General features: G+C 41.2%; 1 protein-coding gene across 2 annotated transcripts; it reads right to left on the bottom strand.

The window, feature by feature from the left end:
- Positions 1 to 5,868: 5,868 nt before the first annotated feature.
- Positions 5,869 to 15,317, bottom strand: itprip (inositol 1,4,5-trisphosphate receptor interacting protein). Of its 2 annotated transcripts, XM_036985027.2 has the most exons (3): positions 15,078 to 15,262; positions 9,690 to 9,757; positions 5,869 to 8,654 (listed from the first exon to the last, which is right to left on the bottom strand). In XM_036985027.2, the coding sequence occupies exon 3, from the start codon at positions 8,561 to 8,563 to the stop codon at positions 6,941 to 6,943; it is 1,623 nt and encodes a 540-aa protein (XP_036840922.1). In that variant the 5' UTR covers positions 8,564 to 8,654; positions 9,690 to 9,757; positions 15,078 to 15,262; the 3' UTR covers positions 5,869 to 6,940. The 2 variants fall into 2 exon arrangements, with proteins under 2 accessions (XP_036840922.1, XP_021466854.1); XM_021611179.3 differs by lacking the exon at positions 9,690 to 9,757 and having other exon boundaries at positions 15,078 to 15,317.
- Positions 15,318 to 20,470: the final 5,153 nt, after the last annotated feature.

The raw sequence follows: 20,470 nt of genomic DNA, 5'->3' as shown, positions 1-20,470 counted from the left end.
ATGCAACTTTTTTCAAATCATCATTAATCGCATGCTGCAGCCTTACAATGTATTCAAAATCAAAACATATAGCCCAGTGTTTGTAGAACAACTAAATTAAGCATATAGTAGTACCTACAATGCATTCAGAAAGTATTCAGACCCCATACCTTTTTCCACATTTTTGTTACGTTACAGCCTTATTCTAAAGTTTATTAAATAAATACAAATCCTCATCAATCGACACACAATACCCATAATGACAGTGAAAACAGATTTTTTTAAAGAAATTGTCAATTTATATATATACACACACAGTCATGGCCAAAAGCTTTGAGAATGACACAAATATTCATTTTCACAAAGTCTGCTGCCTCAGTTTGTATGATGGCAATTTGCATATACTCATTGTTCTTTCTTTGTCAATCATGGTTACCTGCAAGGAAACACGTGCCGTCATCATTGCTTTGCACAAAAAGGGCTTCACAGGCAAGGATATTGCTGCCAGTAAGATTGCACCTAAATCAACCATTTATCGTATCATCAAGAACTTCAAGGAGAGCGGTTAAATTGTTGTGAATGAAGAAGGCTTCAGGGCACCCAAAAAAGTCCAGCAAGCACCAGGACCGTCTCCTAAAGTTGATTCAGCTGCGGGATTGGGGCACCACCAGTACAGAGCTTGCTCAGGAATGGCAGCAGGCAGGTGTGAGGCGAGTGGACAAACAAAAACCCACACATTCTGACAAACTCCAAGCATTGATTATGCAAGAATGGGCTGCCATCAGTCAGGACATTGCCCAGAAGTTAATTGACAGCATGCCAGGGCAGATTTGCAGAGGTCTTGAAAAAGAAGGGTCAACACTGCAAATATTGACTCTTTGCATCAACTTCATGTAATTGTCAATAAAAGCCTTTGACACTTATGAAATGCTTATGATTATACTTCAGTATTCCATAGTAACATCTGACAAAAATATCTAAAGACACTGAAGCAGCAAACTTTGTGAAAATGTATATTTGTGTTATTCTCAAAACTTTTGGCCATGACTGTATATATATATATATATATATATATAAACTTATTCACATAAGTATTCAGACCCTTTCCTATGAGACTCAAAAGTGAGAAATTGAGCTCCGGTGTATCCTGTTTCCATTGATCATCCTTGAGATGTTTCTACAACTTGATTGGAGTCCACCTGTGGGAAATTCAATTGATTGGACATGATTTGGAAATAGCACACACCTGTCTATATAAAATCCCACAGTTGACAGTGCAAGTCAGAGCAAAAACCTAGCCATGAGGTGGAAGAAATTGTCCGTAGAACTCCAAGACAAGATTGTGTCTAGGGACAAATCTGGGAAAGAGTACCAAAACATTTCTGCAGCATTGAGGGTCCCAAGAACAAAGTGGCCTTCATCATTCTTAAATGGAAGAAGTTTAAAACCAACTCCACCAATCTGGCCTTTATGGTAGAGTGGCCAGATGGAATACACTCTTCAGTAAAAGGCACATGACAGCCTGGTTGGAGTTTGCCAAAAGGCACCAAAAGGACCATGAGAAACAAGATGCTTTGGTCTGATGAAACCAAGATTAAACTCTTTGGCCTGAATGTCAAGTGTCACGTTTGGAAGAAACCTTGGACCATCCCTACGATGAAGCATGGTGGTGGCAGCATCATGCTTCAGGGATGTTTTTCAGCGGCAGGGACTGGAAGACTAATCAGGATTTAGGGAAAGATGAACGGAGCAAAGTACAGAGTGATCCTTGATGAAAACCTGCTCCAGAGTGCTCAGGACCTCAGACTAGGGTGGCCAAGCCTTGAACCCGATCAATCTCTGGAGAGACCTGAAATAACTGTGCAGCGACGCTTCCCATCCAACCTGACAGAGCTTGAGAGGATCTGTACAGAAGAATGGGAGAAATTCCTCAAATACGAGTGTGCCAAGCTTGTAGTGTAATACCAAAGAAGGCTTGAGGCTGTAGTTGCTTCCAAAGGTGCTTCAACAAAGTACTGAGTAAAGGGTCTGAATACTTTGCGATTTTTAATACATTTTCAAAAAAAGATTACGACCTGCTTTTGCTTTGTCATTATTGGGTATTGTGTGTAGATTGATGAGGGAAAAAAACAATACCTTAACCAAATGTGGAAAAAGTCAAGGGATTTGAATACTTTCCAAATGCATTGTATTTCTACAGTATGTTAACAACTTAACACAGAATAGGTAAGTGTGCGCACTCCCTCAAATTGTTTGGAGAAAATATCCTTTCTATTTTATTCTGCTTAGTTCAATTGTATTTTTCAAACTGTAAAATAATGCCATGGAATTCTAAGCCAATCTTGTCTGCTAAATTAACTAGCGTAGCCCACAGCCAAATGGCATAGCCAGATCAGGACCTAACATAAGGACAACTCAGAGTATGCTATTCAGTTCTTCTGAAATAGACTACATTTTCTTCATATCATGTTTCTTTAGACTTATCCTAAATAAATAATGGATTTATTGTGAAGATGTAGGCTATATCACATGGGTTTATTTGACTTTTTAAAATGTAGATGTTCCAAAGGTCTGCATCAGTAGCTTGTGTGGAAGCCTGGATATGCTAAATGTGTTTGTTAATTAACTGTCAATTACCGTAAGACCAGCAGTTATTTGCTTGACAATCCCCAGCTGACGAAATTTCATGACCGCCACAGTCCTATGTGTGCCACTTTTAAGAGTGCACAATATTCGTGCTGAAACAGGAAAGGGCATTACCCAAACTGTTGCCACAAAGTTGGAAGCACGGTATCGTCTTCTAGAATGTCATTCTATGCTGTAGTATTAAGATGTCACTTCACTGAAGAACTAAGGTGCCTAGCCCGGACCATGAAAAACAGCCCCAGACCATTATTCCTCCTCCAACAAATAAAAAATGTGTCACTATGCATTCAAGCAAGTAGAGTTCTCCTGGCATCTGCCAAATCCAGATTCGTCCGTTCAGAAAATGTGTTTCCAATGGCAGCGAGCTTTAGAACACTCCAGCCGACGCTTGGCATTATGCATTGTGCGGCTGCTTGTGCAATGTTGTATGCAACATTACCAGCAAGTGACTTGATCTTGATTCCTGTGTGCCAAAACTATTTAAAGTTGTAGAACGAGAATGAGGAGTGTGTTGATATAACGGTGATATTGTCAAAATTCCGCTTTTAACAACCATCAGCATTAGTATAAATGTTTAAAATATTTTTTGCCTGACATGATCACTTTGCATATTCTTAATTATGGATGACTGTTGGCATGAATAACTTTTTTTAAAGCAATTCTGATGGTTGTTAAAGTGGAATTTTTACAATATTACCTTTGTATCAACACACTCGTCACTCCAGTTTTACAACTCTAAATCGTTTTGGCTGACAGGCATCAAGATTAAGTCACTTCCTGATAATGTTGCATACAACATTGCATACGTTTGAAACTGTCTATTATTTCCATCGAACACAATCAAAGTTAACATATGCCCTAGATGCCTTCAATTGCCCAACTTTAGGCATGCACAATTGTGTCACGGCCTGACCGTAGATTGCTTTGTGTGTTTCTATTTTTAGTTTGGTCAGGGTGTGATGTGGGTGGGTATTCTATGTTGTATGTCTAGGTGTTGTGTTTCTATGTTTAGGCCTGGAATGGTTCCCAATCAGAGGCAGCTGGTTATCGTTGTCTCTGATTGAGAACCATACTTAGGCAGCCTGTTTTCCTACTATGGGTGTGGTTTTCTGTCTGCATCAAACATAACTGTTTTGTTGTTTCTTTTGTTCTAGTGTGCAGTTTCTTTATTAAATTTACCATGTACACGTACCACGCTGCACATTGGTCCTCTTCACCTTCTTCCACCTACGACAACCGTTACAAATTGTAGAAATATTTGTTTTACGATGTGATGTTGCGCTCCAAAGGGATAACTTGAAACAACATGATGCAGGTAATTAAATGATCGAAATAGTCAAAAGCGCAAATACTGTTGCATGTACTTCTAGATTATTTATGGATGAAAAAATCAAAACATTTTAACAACTCCAAAGCAATTGCATGTGGTGCAGAAACCACTGACTCAATGCATTTTTCTATTATCAAGACACCTGCTATTAAAACAGAACTGGTTAGGACAGCTCATGAGGTTCCCTAAAAATCCATTTTTTTACCCATAAGAGTAGGAGTAAAATGTCTCTTCTCAGAACTTGCAACCAATTTTCCCCTCTTGGGGTGCTTTGTGGATATGGGCCCTGGGCCCCCCTGATCATGTGATTGTGTGGTCATACTCCTACTCTGAAACGCTTTGTGGATATGGGCCCTGGGCCCCCCTGATCATGTGATTGTGTGGTCATACTCCTACTCTGAAACGCTTTGTGGATATGGGCCCTGGGCCCCCCTGATCATGTGATTGTGTCGTCATACTCCTACTCTGAAACGCTTTGTGGATATGGGCCCTGGGCCCCCCTGATCATGTGATTGTGTGGTCATACTCCTACTCTGAAACGCTTTGTGGATATGGGCCCTGGGCCCCCCTGATCATATGATTGTGTGGTCATACTCCTACTCTGAAACGCTTTGTGGATATGGGCCCTGGGCCCCCCTGATCATGTGATTGTGTGGTCATACTCCTACTCTGAAACGCTTTGTGGATATGGGCCCTGGGCCCCCCTGATCATGTGATTGTGTGGTCATACTCCTACTCTGAAACGCTTTGTGGATATGGGCCCTGGGCCCCCCTGATCATGTGATTGTGTGGTCATACTCCTACTCTGAAACGCTTTGTGGATATGGGCCCTGGGCCCCCCTGATCATGTGATTGTGTGGTCATACTCCTACTCTGAAACGCTTTGTGGATATGGGCCCTGGGCCCCCCTGATCATATGATTGTGTGGTCATACTCCTACTCTGAAACGCTTTGTGAATACTGGCCCTAGTGTATGAATATCAGTTTACATAATCATTCACATTCTTATTGTGTCTCTCACAGGTATTATGAGAAGGTCCTATTGCTTGTGTGATTTATATAGTTTGGCTCAACCAAAGTGCACTGCGAGTGACAAGATCTCATTTTCAAAACTCAAAAGTAATCTCTTATTCCAAGCTGTCTGAATGGTACCACTGAGCTCAAGAAGTGGACAGAGTTCATGTTTGAGGATCCAACAGTGAAAGCCACCATGTTCCCCAGTGAGACCTACAAGGGAGCTATGTTGGAGGGAAACCCAATTTTGACCATGGCCTGTATATACATGGTACAGTGGCAGTTCACCCTTGACCGTCCAGTTTTCCCATTTTAAATATATTTTATATTCCTGCTATGGTAATTAGGGCATCAGTTGTACATGTCAACTTAGTTGTGCAGCTGTTGATCTCATAGGAAACTTTTCTGAAGGTTCATTTCTGTACTCCTTTCCTTTGTTTACATTTCACTGTATATGGAACATGGTTTAATTACCAGATGTTCAATGAACTCATAACAATGATAATTTAGTTTAGCTAGATCAGAAGTACTGATGGAACTATGTGAATCATGTCTGTTGTAGTTAAATTCTATCATGCTTTGTCAACACCTGGCAGATATGTATTTTTACATTTACAAAGCATATAAATATTGTTATGTAATAGAGTTCTAGTGTTTTTATATTGTTGTCCTGAAATCTGGAAGTGAAATAGTGTGATAGTCATCTGCATTACCTTATTTTCACCACTAGTCCTGACATAAACCTACACCGTACTTGGACAAGTCTGTGAATAGAATGTGGAGCACTGCCACTGGTTATGCCACTATCTTACCTGTCACATTGCCAAATCCTATCTTTTATGTAGAAAAATGTGTAGAATGTGTAGAAAAATCAATGGCATTACTCACAACACAAGGAATAGATAGTCCTTCAACATTTATGAATAAAATTACTGCAAAAAACATACGCTGTTAAAAGTACATTCGGTGGTAAAACAGGCAAGTTACAATGGGTATGAGAGATACAGGTAATACAAAATATACATTTTCTTTTAATAAATAAAATGTGAGTATTTCGGCTTCCAAAATATGCATGTGTATATACATATATACACACACATCTATATGTATGTGTATATACATCTATACATACATACATACACACACACACACACACACATACATACAAATACAATTTTTACGAGTGCATTCCACTATCTCAAACCATACGTTGTCTATTTGCCATTTAATTATACTTGAACCTAAGACTGAACTTAAACAGAGGGGAATTTTTCCTTCAATTAGTTAGCACAACCTTACAACATCTGCTGTGTACATGTTGTGTCATTTCTAAGATTGTCATGCTGAAAGGAATTTCTAAAATAATCTTATGTTCCTCGTGTACCCATTGTAAAGGAATTTCAACGGAATACCTTTGCTGACATTCTTATCTTTTGGTGAATGACAGCCAAGACATGTAACAGGGAGTCTTCAATTGGTATTTTCAAACTGTTGCACGGCTTACAAAATTAATATTCCTTCATGTCAAACAGCAATTGCTGACAAGTACTGCATCATAAAAACACACATACTACAAAGTATGATGTGGTCTTCTCTAGAATACAAAAATAATACTTATTCTTCATATCAAAATATACTGCTCTAATTTTGTGAGGGGAAAACTGTTTTTGTAAACCTTCATTCAGTAAAATATAATTGCACTTGGGAAACAGCCATATTGAAATAGCAGTTACAGTACTGTTACTAAGAACACACTTTGGTAACTTCCTTGAGTGTTTTTAGAACCTGCTATCAAATAAAACCACCAACCACAAAGTCCATTTCAAAATAACAAAGGAACATTGTTCACCTCTCTTTTCAGTGCCTAGAGAAATGTCTTAAGGCTGTAACATACATTTGTTAATTATTGTTATTATTATTGTTGTTATTAAGGATACCTCCACTCATTGCAGTGCATTAAAACAGAGTCCATTACTCAGACTGTGCCATCGAGTTGAATCTGTGGTGAGTGTCGCCATTTTGTAACAGAGGCGTGTACTCCTGAATCAGAACAGGAGCGTTCCTGAGCATCTCCTGGAAATGCCGAAGCGTGTCAGCGTAAAGCTCTCTCTGTAACACCAGTGGCCGGAAAAGATTGATGGGTTCCGCTCTGTGGAATGTTTCCGGAACCCGGACTTCTGGCGGAACTTGGCTGTTCCCAACCAGAGCGTGACAGAGTCTCTTCTCCTGAAGACTCCTGTGAAGGAAGCCTAGCATGTCCCGTAGCCTGTGCTCCAGACTCTCAGGGCCCCAGCTAGACGAGCCCTTACTCAACAACAGGTGCAGCAGGGTCGTCTTCAGGTGGTAGTTGGTCAGAGCACACCTGCCAGTTAGACCCATCTGTTTGTTGTGTAGGAAAGTGATGATCTGAAGGCAGTGGAGGTGGCAGGAATTTTCAGGCAGGCTTTTAGCCAGATGTTTGAGCAGGTTCCTCTCATAGACAGCGAAGGAGAGGGGCCAGTAAGTGTCTGAGGAGGTGCTGCTGTCAGAGGGGAAGTGTGACACAAAGTAGGCATTTGTGCCATCTAGTTCCACAACAGGGATGATGTTCATCACAACAACCTTTCCTGAGCGGAATCGGACCTTCAGTGCTCCAGTAGCATCCAGGTTGCGGAAAGTGAGCTCAAACTCGTACTTGTGAGAAATCCGACCCCAGGCTTTGGTCACGGAGATCTGGAACCACTTCATGACCTGGTCCTTAGCCAGATAAGGTGTGTTCTTGGAGCACAGAAGGTCATCCGGGGTGTAGTCTGCTCTAGGCTTTTCATTTTTGCTGTGTAGCAAGCACAGCATGTCCTCACCCAGGTTGGCAGAGCCACAGAGACAGCCGTCCTCATTCTCCCCGACCTTTGTCACCTTGATCCTGCCACAGCCCTGCATGTCCAGGGGCACGTCACTGGAGGGGCTGCACCACAGATGGAACTGGAAGGAGTATGGCTCCGGTGGGGCGAAAGGGACAATGAGATCACACATCAGGGGCTTGCTCACCCTCCACGACTCAAACATGCTCCCAACGCCCACAAAGTCCGCCACCTCCATGTCAGTTTCCCTGTCACACACACTCCTCAGGGACTCTAGCAGGTCATCAGCGAAGCCCTCCACAAATTCCCGCACCCTCCAGTTCTCATGGGCCGAGGTGTGGATGCATCTCTCACAGAAGCTGTTTAGGACTCCCTTATCAAGCTGGAGTGTCTTGGAACTGATGGATCCACCCTCAACAAACCCATCCTCATCATCAGCGTATCGGGCTTCCATGTCTGCCAAATCCTGCCGACACACCTCTATAGTGAAGAAGATGACCAGTGAGAGGGCGCTCCAGAAGTACCAGCCGTAGCCGTCCTCTGAGCCAGGGTCCTGCTGCTCCGTGCCTGCATACAAGAGCTCCTGCTCCAGCCGCGCCTGCTCCAGCTCCAGCCTTTTCTCATGCTCCCTCATGCGGGCCAGCAGGGCCTCATCCTGCTCTGGGAGGGTGGTGTTCTCCTGCGGGAACAGCAGCGGATGGTTCAAGATGGCTGCTGCCACCACCACAAACACCCGTGCTATGGCCCCCTGCATCCTGGCTCCCTGGACCTCAGGGGGGAGACAAAACCAGTGTCACCCCTCACGCCAGCATCTCATCAACTCTGATCAAGCTGCAGCCCAAAACCTGAAAAATAAATAGGATTTGACTAAATTATTAAATGTCCTTGCAACTTTTTGGAGGATTTCGTAATCAGCTTGAGAGCTAGTTTACTTCTTCAAACACGTTGTTATTGTGTACTATGCATTGCGAGGTGATTCAGTAGAATCATAACACAAAATCACATGTTAACTCTGAAGAGCCTCAGCCTTCTTGAGGAAGCAGCCTGCACCTCTAAATATAGAGAGAGAGGAGTGACGCACTGTAGCCAAAAATTGAACTGTGTGTCATGGAAGGAAGTAAGCACTGCGAGAACCAAACAGAACGGATCGCATTGCATCTGTAAAGAATTTGCTTCCAGTAAACAATTAGATGAAAAGCCTTACAATAACTAATTTGGCAAATGTATAATTCATTTTTATTTGTGTCAAAGAATCACTATTGCATAGCGCTATTAAGGGAGTAAATAGTAGCTCAGTTCATGTAACATTTTGATTGTGTTTAGATAGGAAGGAACCATAATTTAGCCTAAATAGGAAAGGAAATGCCATAATGGGGTGAGCATATAATCAAAAAAGCAGACGTCTAAATATTTGGAGAAATAAAGAAATTGTAGGCATTATGAATGGGTCATGAAATTAACAAGCTTTTTGGGAGACTGAACATAAACCTTCCAAACTAGTGACGCACCAATATGACATTTTTGGCAGCCTTTTAAGCATTCTAGTACAGTTAAATAGTTAACACACACACATGAATGCAGCGGTCTAAGGCACTGCATATCAGTGCAAGAGGCATCACTACAGTCCCTGGTTCGAATCCAGGCTGTATCACATCCGGCCGTGATTGGGAGTACCATAGGGCACTGCACAATTGACCCAGCGTCGTCTGGGGTTGGCCGGGGTAGGCCGTCATTTGTAAACAAGAATTTGTTCTTAAGTGACTTGCCTAGTAAAAAAAAGATTACACACACACCACACTGACCAAAAAGTTATTTTGTTGGCATTTACGTATGTCCCCATTACCAGTAAAACATAATCAAAACCTATTTATTTCACTTACTTGCTGTGCTGTTTCGTTGCTCATTTGTTTCATTCTCAACCAGGATTTCTATGGAACGCCGTTTGGGTCTTTGCATGTCAAAAAAGATACACGTCAAATAAGCATGTTGACCAATCAAGACCTGAATATGACTGCACGTAATCATTTAAGGCGTTCATACATTTTTTTACGTAGTTATTACACAATCACTCGTATTTCATATGTCACAACGATTCGTCGATACCGATGCTATGATGCTGGTGAAGTTGTCTCGCACACCTACAGTGCTGGTCATAAAGAAAAGCTAGCTAGCTCATGGATGCAAACAATGTTCTTCCCCAAAAACATAGCAAAACGGCATAATCTGTTTCAGTGGCTACAGTTAGCTAGCTAACTATGGAGCTATGTGTCATCATCTAAAAGAACCCTAATTTATAAGACAGTTCTTATTTGATTAATGGTGGTCGGACACATCTATGTGAAGCGTGCCACAATAAGGATTAGCCACAATAGTGAACTTTGCGGTTAGCCTTCAAAATAAAAATATTTTATTGACAGTGATGCAAATGATTACAAATAGTAGAATTATGCCATACTTGTTTTAGTAGCTCATGCCAAACAAGGTTGGAATGTTGTTATATAAAATCAACAAAAGACAATTTGTTAATTTGGCAAATCTGTTAATCACACTGGATTAATTATACTTTAGAATTGCATTGGGGGGCATACGTGTTTCACTGTACAGCCTTACCTATGGATTGTGGATTAATGACACGGGTATCAGTCTACTCAGTGACACCCAGAGAACATTAGCATGGTAGCTCTTATTGCGGGATTCTGAAACAACTGTGAATTGAGCCACATTTATTGTCAACCTATGTGTATTGAACACTATTCCTAAGGAATAACAATACTGTGTGGATGCTGAGTCTGATGAGGAGCACATTGGGAGAAAATATATTGGGTATTGAGTGTTACCCCATTTCATTGATTCCCAATTCTTAGGTAAAGCTGTAGAGTGCAAAATTAATGTCAATACACACAATAGGCTAACTGGGGAGGTGATTTCACATAGTCACAGTCCCGCGATAAGAGCTACAATGCTATTTGCGTAAACTCTTTACAGTTGTGTTCTGTGGGTGTCACCGAGTAGACTGATACCCCATTTCATTGCGTCACATTCCAACCTTGTTTAACATTATCTAGTCTAAATATGGCATGATTCCACCAATTGTAACCTTCTGCATCACTTTCAAAGAGGTACTTTTATTTTGAAGTCAAACAGCAAATTCCACTATTGTGCCTAATTCTTATTGTGGCTAGCTTCACAACACATAACCCGGTCAGGTCAAGCCTCACTAGCCAGATGAAGTTGTCTGGCTGCTTATAACATTAGCTTTGGGCGTCAAGGTTAAGTAGCTGGCTAGCTATTTATTTTCATGAACTGAAGTTCAATTTAAATAGGAAAACAACAAGTGGCTACCTAGCTAATACTTACTCACAAGGATTCCTAAATCATTGCTAAGAACAGTGAAAATGACTGCAGTTTCTACTGGTCATTGTTTTCATGCTGGTTGTATTGGTGATCTCTAGGTACCAAGCAAAAGCTAGCTATGCTGTGAAGCTAATAGCAGTGACGTTATTACTGTGTAACTCCGGTAGGGCAACATCTGAATAACAGTGCAGTTGGTAACGTTAGTGTGTACCGGTGCTGAAGCCATTAGCAAAAGCCAACATCACCCATGACAGAGAACGGTTGACTGTCAAGAGCAATGAATTCCATTATCTTGGCATTAATGGATTTCGCCTTTTGAGTTGTCTCGCTGAAATTTTCTTACTCTTTCAAATGACTGCTCGATCCACATAGCAGACATTGTGGGCTAGGTTAGGAATGCTGTGTTGCACGTGTAGCGAAAAATTTTCCTTGGCGTCATTACGTCATATAGGTATGCATGTCAGCTTTGACATCGGTTATTCACATCGATGTTAAACTAGACATCGGGCCGATACCGATGTTGCCATTTGTAGCTGATGTCGGCTGATTCCGATATGTTCACCAATAAATTGTGCATCCCTATTCCAGATGACTACAAATGTGTTATGATTGATTTCTTGATCAAAATGATTGTTTTTGTATTCAGCCAAGCCTTTCCTTCAAAATGGCCATCCATGCATTAACGTAGGACTTACAAACTCACATCGCTAATTATGTTCAGTCTCCCCAAAAAGCTTGTCCATTTCATGACACATCTATAACGTCCATTATTAGCTTTTTCTCCAACATGCCAATATGTATAAGTCTGTTTTTTGGGGTATACGCTCCCCCCGAAGTGGTTCTGTAGACACACATTTAATTTGTTTGGTTGGTCCATTCTGAGACATTTCGCTGGAATTTCCCATAGGCCATTAAGATGCTGAACAACTATTTGGCATTTCCCCTGTAAACAGCAATAGTAGCCTAGCATATGATACAAAATATACACCATAAAGTTGTTCATGACTTTTAGGTGGAATTAGTCTGTTTTTTGAAATTTCCCTCAGGTCAAAGACTATGATGAGGTATGAAAGTTGTAGAGCCAGGATTTTTTTTTTATTCAGAGTAACATTTTACACTGGCAACATTTCCTCCCATGACTTACTTCACTTGGCTATTTGTATTTTCCATAATCTACAGCTCAACAAACATTATAGGCCTACAACAACGAGATGTCAGGTTGTTCCCCTATGTAAAGCACTGACATTAGCCTTAAAAATCAAGACAAAATACTGATAACAGCTAAAGCCTAAACTATTTTAACTCCAAAATACCACTCTTTTGACTCTACAGTAGCCTATCCTACATCCCAAGCCCTTGATCATGACTCTCAGTTCCATTAGGAAAGGAAAGGGGGGATACCTAGTCAGTTGTACAACTGAATGCCTTCAAATGAAATGTGTCTTCCGCATTTAACCCAACCCCTCATTACATTACACATAAGAGTCATTGGACGAAGGCGTCTTACTTAGGGGGGGGGATTTGTTAAGAGCCACTACACTCCGTCTGAACATTAACACACATCGCTTGCGGTATGGTTTTGGAAGCATAAGGACCTTCGCTGTCTTTCATATCGGTGAGAAATAACGGCCAAAAAACAAAGGTTTGATCAACTTTATACGGTTAGGGTTCCCATACTGCCATATTTCTATGTCACAGCACTAGTTTATGGAAAACAGATGGAAGAAAGAGTGGACTGGCAGAATCTAAGCGATAGACGTGAGAGAGACATAACAGGAGAGATGGCTAACAACATATGAACATATGAGTAAATATGGAGTGGTGGATTACACAAGCCTTCTGGAAGATCTGATAAAGGAGAAGATGGTGGACAAGAAAGAAATGAGAAAAGTGGAACGTTGTTTGTTTTACCCCATTTTCTCCCCAATTTGCTGGTATCCAATTGGTAGTTACAGTCTTGTCTCATCGCCGAAACTCCCGTATGGACTCAGGAGAGGCGTGCGTCCTCCGAAACACAACTGGACCACGCAACAAGAACTGTGACTTGCTTCGCTCCCTGGAGCAGGGCGACGTTGGAAAGGAGTGGTAAAGGGGGTGGCATTAAGTGTTGAGGAGGATCAGCTGAAATCGAAGATCCCTGGTGTCTGTGACGCCTGGCGTTTGGTGTGACACAGACGAGGTAGGAACGTGGTGAAACAGTGAAGACATTGTCTGTCCTGCTAAGTTTTGATGCCGTCTTTGCCCTACGAGGTCAATGTAGGATGTGTCAGTTATCCCGTGAGAGATTATGTTCCAAAAGTACTACAGTGTTTTAGGTGCCAAGCTTATGGTCATGTGGCAGCAGTGTGTAAGAGGGAGATTCTTAGATTTGAGAAGTGTGCAAGAGGACATGAGATGAAGGAATGTGTAGTATCGGTGGAGAAAGTTGTGTGTGCTAGCCGAGGGGTTGCCCATGGGGCAGGAAATCAGAGGTGTCCGGTGAGAGAAAAGCAGGTTGAGGTTTCCATGGTCAGAGTAGTAAAGAAAGTGTTGTATGCTGAAGCAGTGAAGAGATTGGTAGAGTAAGATGGGTACAGGGTGAGGGATCCTGAGAGGATTCCCGTGAATAAGCAGAGACCAATACAGGGGGATGGGAAGAATGTGCTTCAGTATGGTGGGTTTTCTTAGCATTCTTAGCCATGGTTGTCAACTGTACTACAGAAAAAGTAAGTCACAGAAAATAGAGGTTGTGTTGGCAGCTGCAAAGAAGTCCTTGGGATTGCAAGGTTTTACTGCAGAAGAGTTGCAGGGGGTGTTGTGTGATAGTATCTGTCTTCCCAGACCATTGGCCAGTAGTAAGATTAGATACGGTTAAATAGTGGAATGAGGTGGTGTTTTTTTGTGAGGGATAATAGTTGGCAGGGTAATTTTCCTTTTTCCACAATTTTGTAGTACTAGAATTTATTGTAGGTAGGCCGTGACTGGCCTCACACTCCTAGACCGTGGGTGGCGGTATATGCACCTAAAAGTTGGATGCGATCCGCCAACCCAATCCCAAAGTGGACTACCTGTGCTAATTAGCTATCTGTGTCTCCGACCACCTGTGTATAAACAGAAGACTGACTCCACAAACGTGCTGTCACTGTAAAATAACTGTCGTCTGCAATTGTGTTAAACCGGTTAAACAGTGTACATTAAGTGTGTTTTTTGCATTTGTGAAATTATTTTGATATGAAAGTAGATGGATTTATGTTTCCAGAGACATACAGCAATTGAGAATCAATTTCACGTTCAGATGGAGTATTTGTATGGTTCTTTGACAAAGGAGTAACGCTAGCTCCTTTAGTCCAATATTGTGCTACTTACAACCCATAACTTAAAGGGGACAAAATAAAATACACTGACTCAATGGAAAACCATAAAACAAAAAAACTTTTACAAAATTGCAGTACTCTCTGCCTGAAATAGTAACTGCCTACAACCACACACCATTAGCAAAGTGATTACTGGCAATGATGTTTTGTTATTGTTTCTAGGGTACTTCAAAATAGCCCATAGGCTAATGAAGGATAGAAAAACAGAATGGCACTTCAAATTGGACCACTGACGACTAGCACTGCCGGACCTGAGGATGAGTCACACAGTGCCAACTTGAAAGAATGAGATGTTTCCATAAATACGGATAGAATACATCGAAGCTATCAAAACAAGCTATATATATATATGTGTGTGTGTATATATAAGCAATTCACCCATTTTCTTCTGACAATCCATAGATAATTGTGGATTACCGCAATAACTCAATAAAACGTTTTTTTTTCCCGTAATAACGTTTAGGCCAATGAATAAACGGTAACACTCGAACGAGAGCCGAAATAAAACATTATCAACTAAACGATAAATTGCATTTTGATTTACTATTTAAAATCACGAACCTTTAAGTGATGTCAGATCTCACATAATTCATTCTTCTGCGATTGCAATTCTTCAAGACAAACAGGAGATTATTTAGAACCGGGGAAACGCAAACTCTGAAATGTGCGAATGAGGAAGAAGTGGTTCAGCCACAGACAGAACAATAAGACAGATATTTTACTGGATGTATAAATGTGAAGCATCCGGTTGGCGTTTCCACTCCCTAACAAATATGGTAGTGAGAGGAAGACTACTGGCGTTTTGGCCGACATTCTGTAAATTTTCTCATCGATTGAACAATTGATCTCAATACAGTTTTCTGTTCCCCAAACTACAATTGGTTATGAACAGAGTGGGAAAAGTTTTCTTGACTTTACCCGTGGCAAAAGTTTTTTTTAAATTGCGCTGTTTAGGAGTGCAAAGACAAATTGAGTTATTGCACACGTCACAAAGTAGGCGTTCCCTAACGGAAATATGCAGACGTGTGCTAGAACGTGCAATAGGATTTCTTGTTTAATTTATAAAAATCTTTGGTTCAGCCTTCTCATTTCCTTCTTCTTCATTTGGGTTAAACGGCGTTTGGCATCCAATTTTGATAGTACATTAGCTGGACGGGATATTGAAGGAGAAAATACAAAAATCCATTGCAGAAAAGTGGGGAAAATTACATCATACAAAATACAAAAAATAGACACTTCAACAAACAAAACGCATCTCACGTTTTTCAATCACAGTCCATTCCAAACTGCATCCCTACACAGGCTCAGGGGCCTGTGAGAGTGGAACATTCAAAGACAAGATTTCTTGCAAGGCCTCGGCTGTGAAATAGCAAAAATCTAAAAAACATTAATCAGCATTCATAATGATTCCAATTTTCTCAGACTTCTTCTTTGATTGTGCTGTACAGTTTATGACCATTACAATAAATAATACAAAGTCCATCTTTTTAACATGTAACATTTCATGATCCCTTGTTTAATGAGAAACTAGTGTGGCTCTACTACCATTGTTTCTTCACCGCCACTCGCTCCTTCCACTCTTCTCACAGCTTCCAGATAGGAGACACTGGACACCCCTTACTCTTTCCACCTCGGTCTCCTTCACCCTAAAAGGGCACTCCAGGATTTTGGACGCATGATCGCCACCACAATTGCAGCATTTAATTTAATCTGGCATATGATACTCTTCCCGTCTGCACACATTTGACATATGACCAAATCATCTGCATTAATGACACTGAAATAGTTTGTGCACAAAAGTCATGAATCCTGACTTTATATGGGAAGGGAAACACTCTTCATTAAAGAACACTAGTATGGATGAAGTAAATGTATTTTCACCATCCACCATTACAGGTCAGTCAACGTGCAACAACCACTCCATCCATCTACAGTATGTCTTCAGTTATATCATCTGCCTTTACTTCTTACGCAACCCCAGAAATAACCCTCTTGATAGGCGCCCTGCTTCAGAAAATCCATACAGGAAGCATTCCATCGATTATCTTTTTGAGTATTAAAACATGCTTCTTCTGCTCCGCAGACATGAAACATCTAAATAAGACCACTTCTTGTGATTCTCACTGACTTAACACTTTCCTTCAACACATTCCAGATTTTCCTAGAGACGTTAAACAGATTTCCCAGGTAGCATTGGTCCAATACCCTCACTCCGACTAAAAATGAGTCTAGGGGTTTCCTAGTTTCCACCACAACTGTACATTTCTTGTTTCCCTTTTTTTCCACTGTAACCCACTCATTCTCACTCTCTGTGCTATTATCTTCACCTAACTCACTAACAGTTTCAAACAAAACCTCATTTTCCGCCCTCTCATCAAATACTTATATCTAAGAATGCTGTTCATTGACAATAGCTCAACCTTCAACACCATTGTACCATCATCAAGCTCTGGGCCCTGGGTCTGAACCCCGCCCTGTGCAAATGGGTCCTGTACTTTCTGACTGGCCGCCCCCAGGTGGTGAAGGTAGGAAACAACACCTCCACTTCACTGTTCCTCAACACAGGGTTCCCACAAGGGTAGGTAGGACTCATCCCCCTCCTGTACTCCCTGTTCACCCATGACTGTGTGGTCAATCACACCTCCAACTCATTCATCAGGTTTGCCGAAGACACAACCATAGTAGGCCTGATTACCAACAATGACGAGACAGGGTGGCACACAATTGGCCCAGCGTCATTCGGGTTTGGCCGGTATAGGCCGTCATTGTAAATAAGAATATGTTCTTATCTGACAGGTTAAATAAAAAACAAATAAAAAAAGACAGCCTACAGGGAGGAGGTGAGGGCCCAGGCAGAGTGGTGCCTGAAAAATAACCTCTCCCTCAACGTCAACAAAACTAAAGGAGCTGATTGTGGATTTCAGAAAAAAGCAGAGGAAGCAGACCCCTATCCACATTGAAGGGACCGCAGTGGAGGTGGAAATCTTCAAGTTCCTCAGCGTACACATCACTGATGATTTGAAATGGTCAGAGACAGTGAGGTGAAGAAGGCACAACAGCGCCTCTTCAACCGCAGGAGGCTGAAGAAATTTGGCTTGGTCCCTAAGACCCTCACAAACTCTTACAGATGGACAATTGAGAGCATCCTGTTGGGCTGTATCACCGCCTGGTACGGCAACTGCACTGCCCGCAACTGCAGGGCTCTCCAGGTGTGGTGCAGTCTGCCCAGCGCATCACCGGGGGAACACTGTCTGCCCTTCAGGACACCTACAGCATCCGATTTCACAGAAAGGCCAAAAAGATTGTTAAGGACATCAACCACCCAAGCCACGGCCTGTTCACCCCGCTATCATCCAGAAGGCGAGGTCAGCACAGGTGCATCAAAGCTGAGACTGAAAAACAGCTTCTGTCTCAAGGTCATCAGACTGTTAAATAGGCATCACTAGCTGGCTACCACCTGGTTACTCAACCCTGCACCGTAATTAATAAGGTTTACATATTGCTTTACTCATTTCATATCCATATACTGTACTCTATTGTACTGTATTTTAGTCAATGCCACTCCGACATTGCTCGTCCTAATATTTATTTAATTCCATTACTTTACTTTTAGATTTGTGTGTATTGTTAGATATTACTACACTGTTGGAGCTAAGAACACAAGCATTTCACTACACCCGCAATAACATCTGCTAAACATGTGTATGTGACCAATAACATTTGATTTGATTTGAGCTGGCACCCAATTGACTCCCATTCACCCTTTTGAAGGAGAGACGCTCTGTGTCCCAAAATAGCTCAGAATGCACACCCTTTGTGTACGTTGCCCATGCATCGTCAATGACGTTATCAAGAGAATTATGGAGTTTTCCGTCTCCTCTAAAGTATCTCTGGTCAAACTGGGCCTGTTAATTGGCTCATCGATGAAAAATTTGATCTCAATACATTTTTCAGTTCCCCAAACTAAGATATGTTACGAACACAGTGCACTAAGTTTTATAGAGTTGACACAATGCTAAAGTAAAAAAAAAAAAAATGCGTTGTTTAGAAGGAGTGCAATTTTGAATTGAGTTTGTGCACACGCGTACTTCACAGAGAAGGCGTTACCTAACGACAATATGCAAATAGTTGCTACAACGCGCCAGTATCTCGTGCTTGACTTTGCCCAGCTCATTTCTTCATTTGCTCACTGTGAACTATACAGAAAACATATTTTGGGATAGTGGACAGTGGCTGACTAAATACTTTTTTTGCCCCACTGTACATATCTTTGTTGTAGTCATTAAACCTGGAAATACATTTCCTCTGGTTCGTTCAGCTAGAGAGGAAGACCCAACTCGGGGGAAATTTTGTCTCCCTCCAGCATGACGTTTTTTTGTTGTTTCCCCAACCAAGCAAGGACTTTTTGTAAGGAAATCAATTGTATGGAGTTTCGAATTTGGTAAATAAAAAAATGCATGGCTTATTTGCTACGTGAGGTTTATTTGATTGAAAATAGGTTTCGTAATGCTAATTACTGCTAATTGCTGTTACGAGTGTGCGTGGCAACCCAGCAACTTTGAAAAAAATAACGTAATCAGAGTTGTCTTGAGATGCATGGTCTGAGGTTAGTAGCATAGCATCTCTCTATTGAATATGGGCGGTTGACGTCAACAACCCTCATCGAATATTCAAAAGAGGTTTACAATAATGAGATATATCCACCAATCCAAAGAAAGGATAAGCGGGAGCTAGACAGCTCTCTGTGCCGCTTTGTGAACAACAACTCCCATTGTTATGGCTGTGAAACATGTATTTTGTCAGTATGACCATAATCTTTGGTTCATGTATTCCAATGTGGATTATTTATTGGGAAAGAGAAGGGTTTTGGACTAAATGCCGAAAATAAGGTCTGAGGTTAACATACATGATTCTGTGAAATAATATAAGTCAGTTAACATGACCTTTATTAATGATGAAGCCTTTATGTGCTTTTAAATTATTTATTTTTTTAAGTGACATTAGCCTGATAAAGATTACAAAAACACGTTTAAGATCTCCTAAACCTGTGTTTGCCGCTGACCTTATTTTTGGCGTTTATCCAAAAACAAAACTACAAAAACACAATTCAGAGTTCGTGTGCCTCAAAAATACGTAATTACTATTTCTCTCTGGAGTTTCTGGTCAATATAATCGATTATCTGTGCCTCTGCCGAGTCCCCTAACCAGATCTGGTTCTGGTTTTCAGAAGAAATGGAAAGAGAGCTTGTGAACCAAATCCGCTTTTGGACGTTAACAACGAGACAACAACGATAGTGGCATGTCATTAGAATAGTTTTTGTTGCATCAGACATGACAAGTTGGATATTTTAGTATTGAATTTGTGGCCCAGCCATTGGCTGAAGAAATGTTGCCTTGATTTTGGATGTAATTCATTCGAGGGCTTCTAAATACATTAAAACAATCAAAAATTGTGTTGTAAAAAAAAGAGACAAAAACGTTAGACAAAAATAAAATAAAAAGCTTGTCGTTTCCAATAGGAACAAATGAGTCATAGTGGGCAGAACCTATTGGCGCATTCTAGTCTACAGCTGCATATTTCCGTTTGGGAACGCCTACTCTGAAGTGTGTGTGTGTGTGTGTGTGTGTGTAAGAACTCAATTCACCTTTGCACTCTTAAACAGCGCAATTTTTTAAAAGCTTTGGCAAAGGGTGAAGTCTACAAAACTTTGTATGTTCTGTTCATAACATATTTTAGTTTTGGGAACAGAAAACTGCATTGAGATCAAATGTTTCATTGATGTGAAGATTTGCAGGATGTCGATCAAAATCCATCTCATTCCATCTTCTCCCATTGCCCGCAAATAGGCTTGCTGGCGGATGCTTCCGGATGCTTCACATTTATACACCTAGTGAAATATCTGTCTCATTGTTCTATCTGTGGCGACACTCCATTTGAACTACTCCACAGTTAC

This window comes from Oncorhynchus mykiss, chromosome 1, assembly GCF_057628025.1.
Source record: "Oncorhynchus mykiss isolate SJ-2025 chromosome 1, ASM5762802v1, whole genome shotgun sequence".
NCBI lineage: Eukaryota > Metazoa > Chordata > Actinopteri > Salmoniformes > Salmonidae > Oncorhynchus > Oncorhynchus mykiss.
Note: the sequence above shows the minus strand (reverse complement) of the source record. Positions and strands in the feature narration are given on the sequence as shown.

What these genes read in the sequence shown, in the direction of transcription:
- itprip (XM_021611179.3), bottom strand. Translation starts at nt 8,563, where the DNA reads ATGCAGGGGGCCATAGCACGGGTGTTTGTGGTGGTGGCAGCAGCCATC.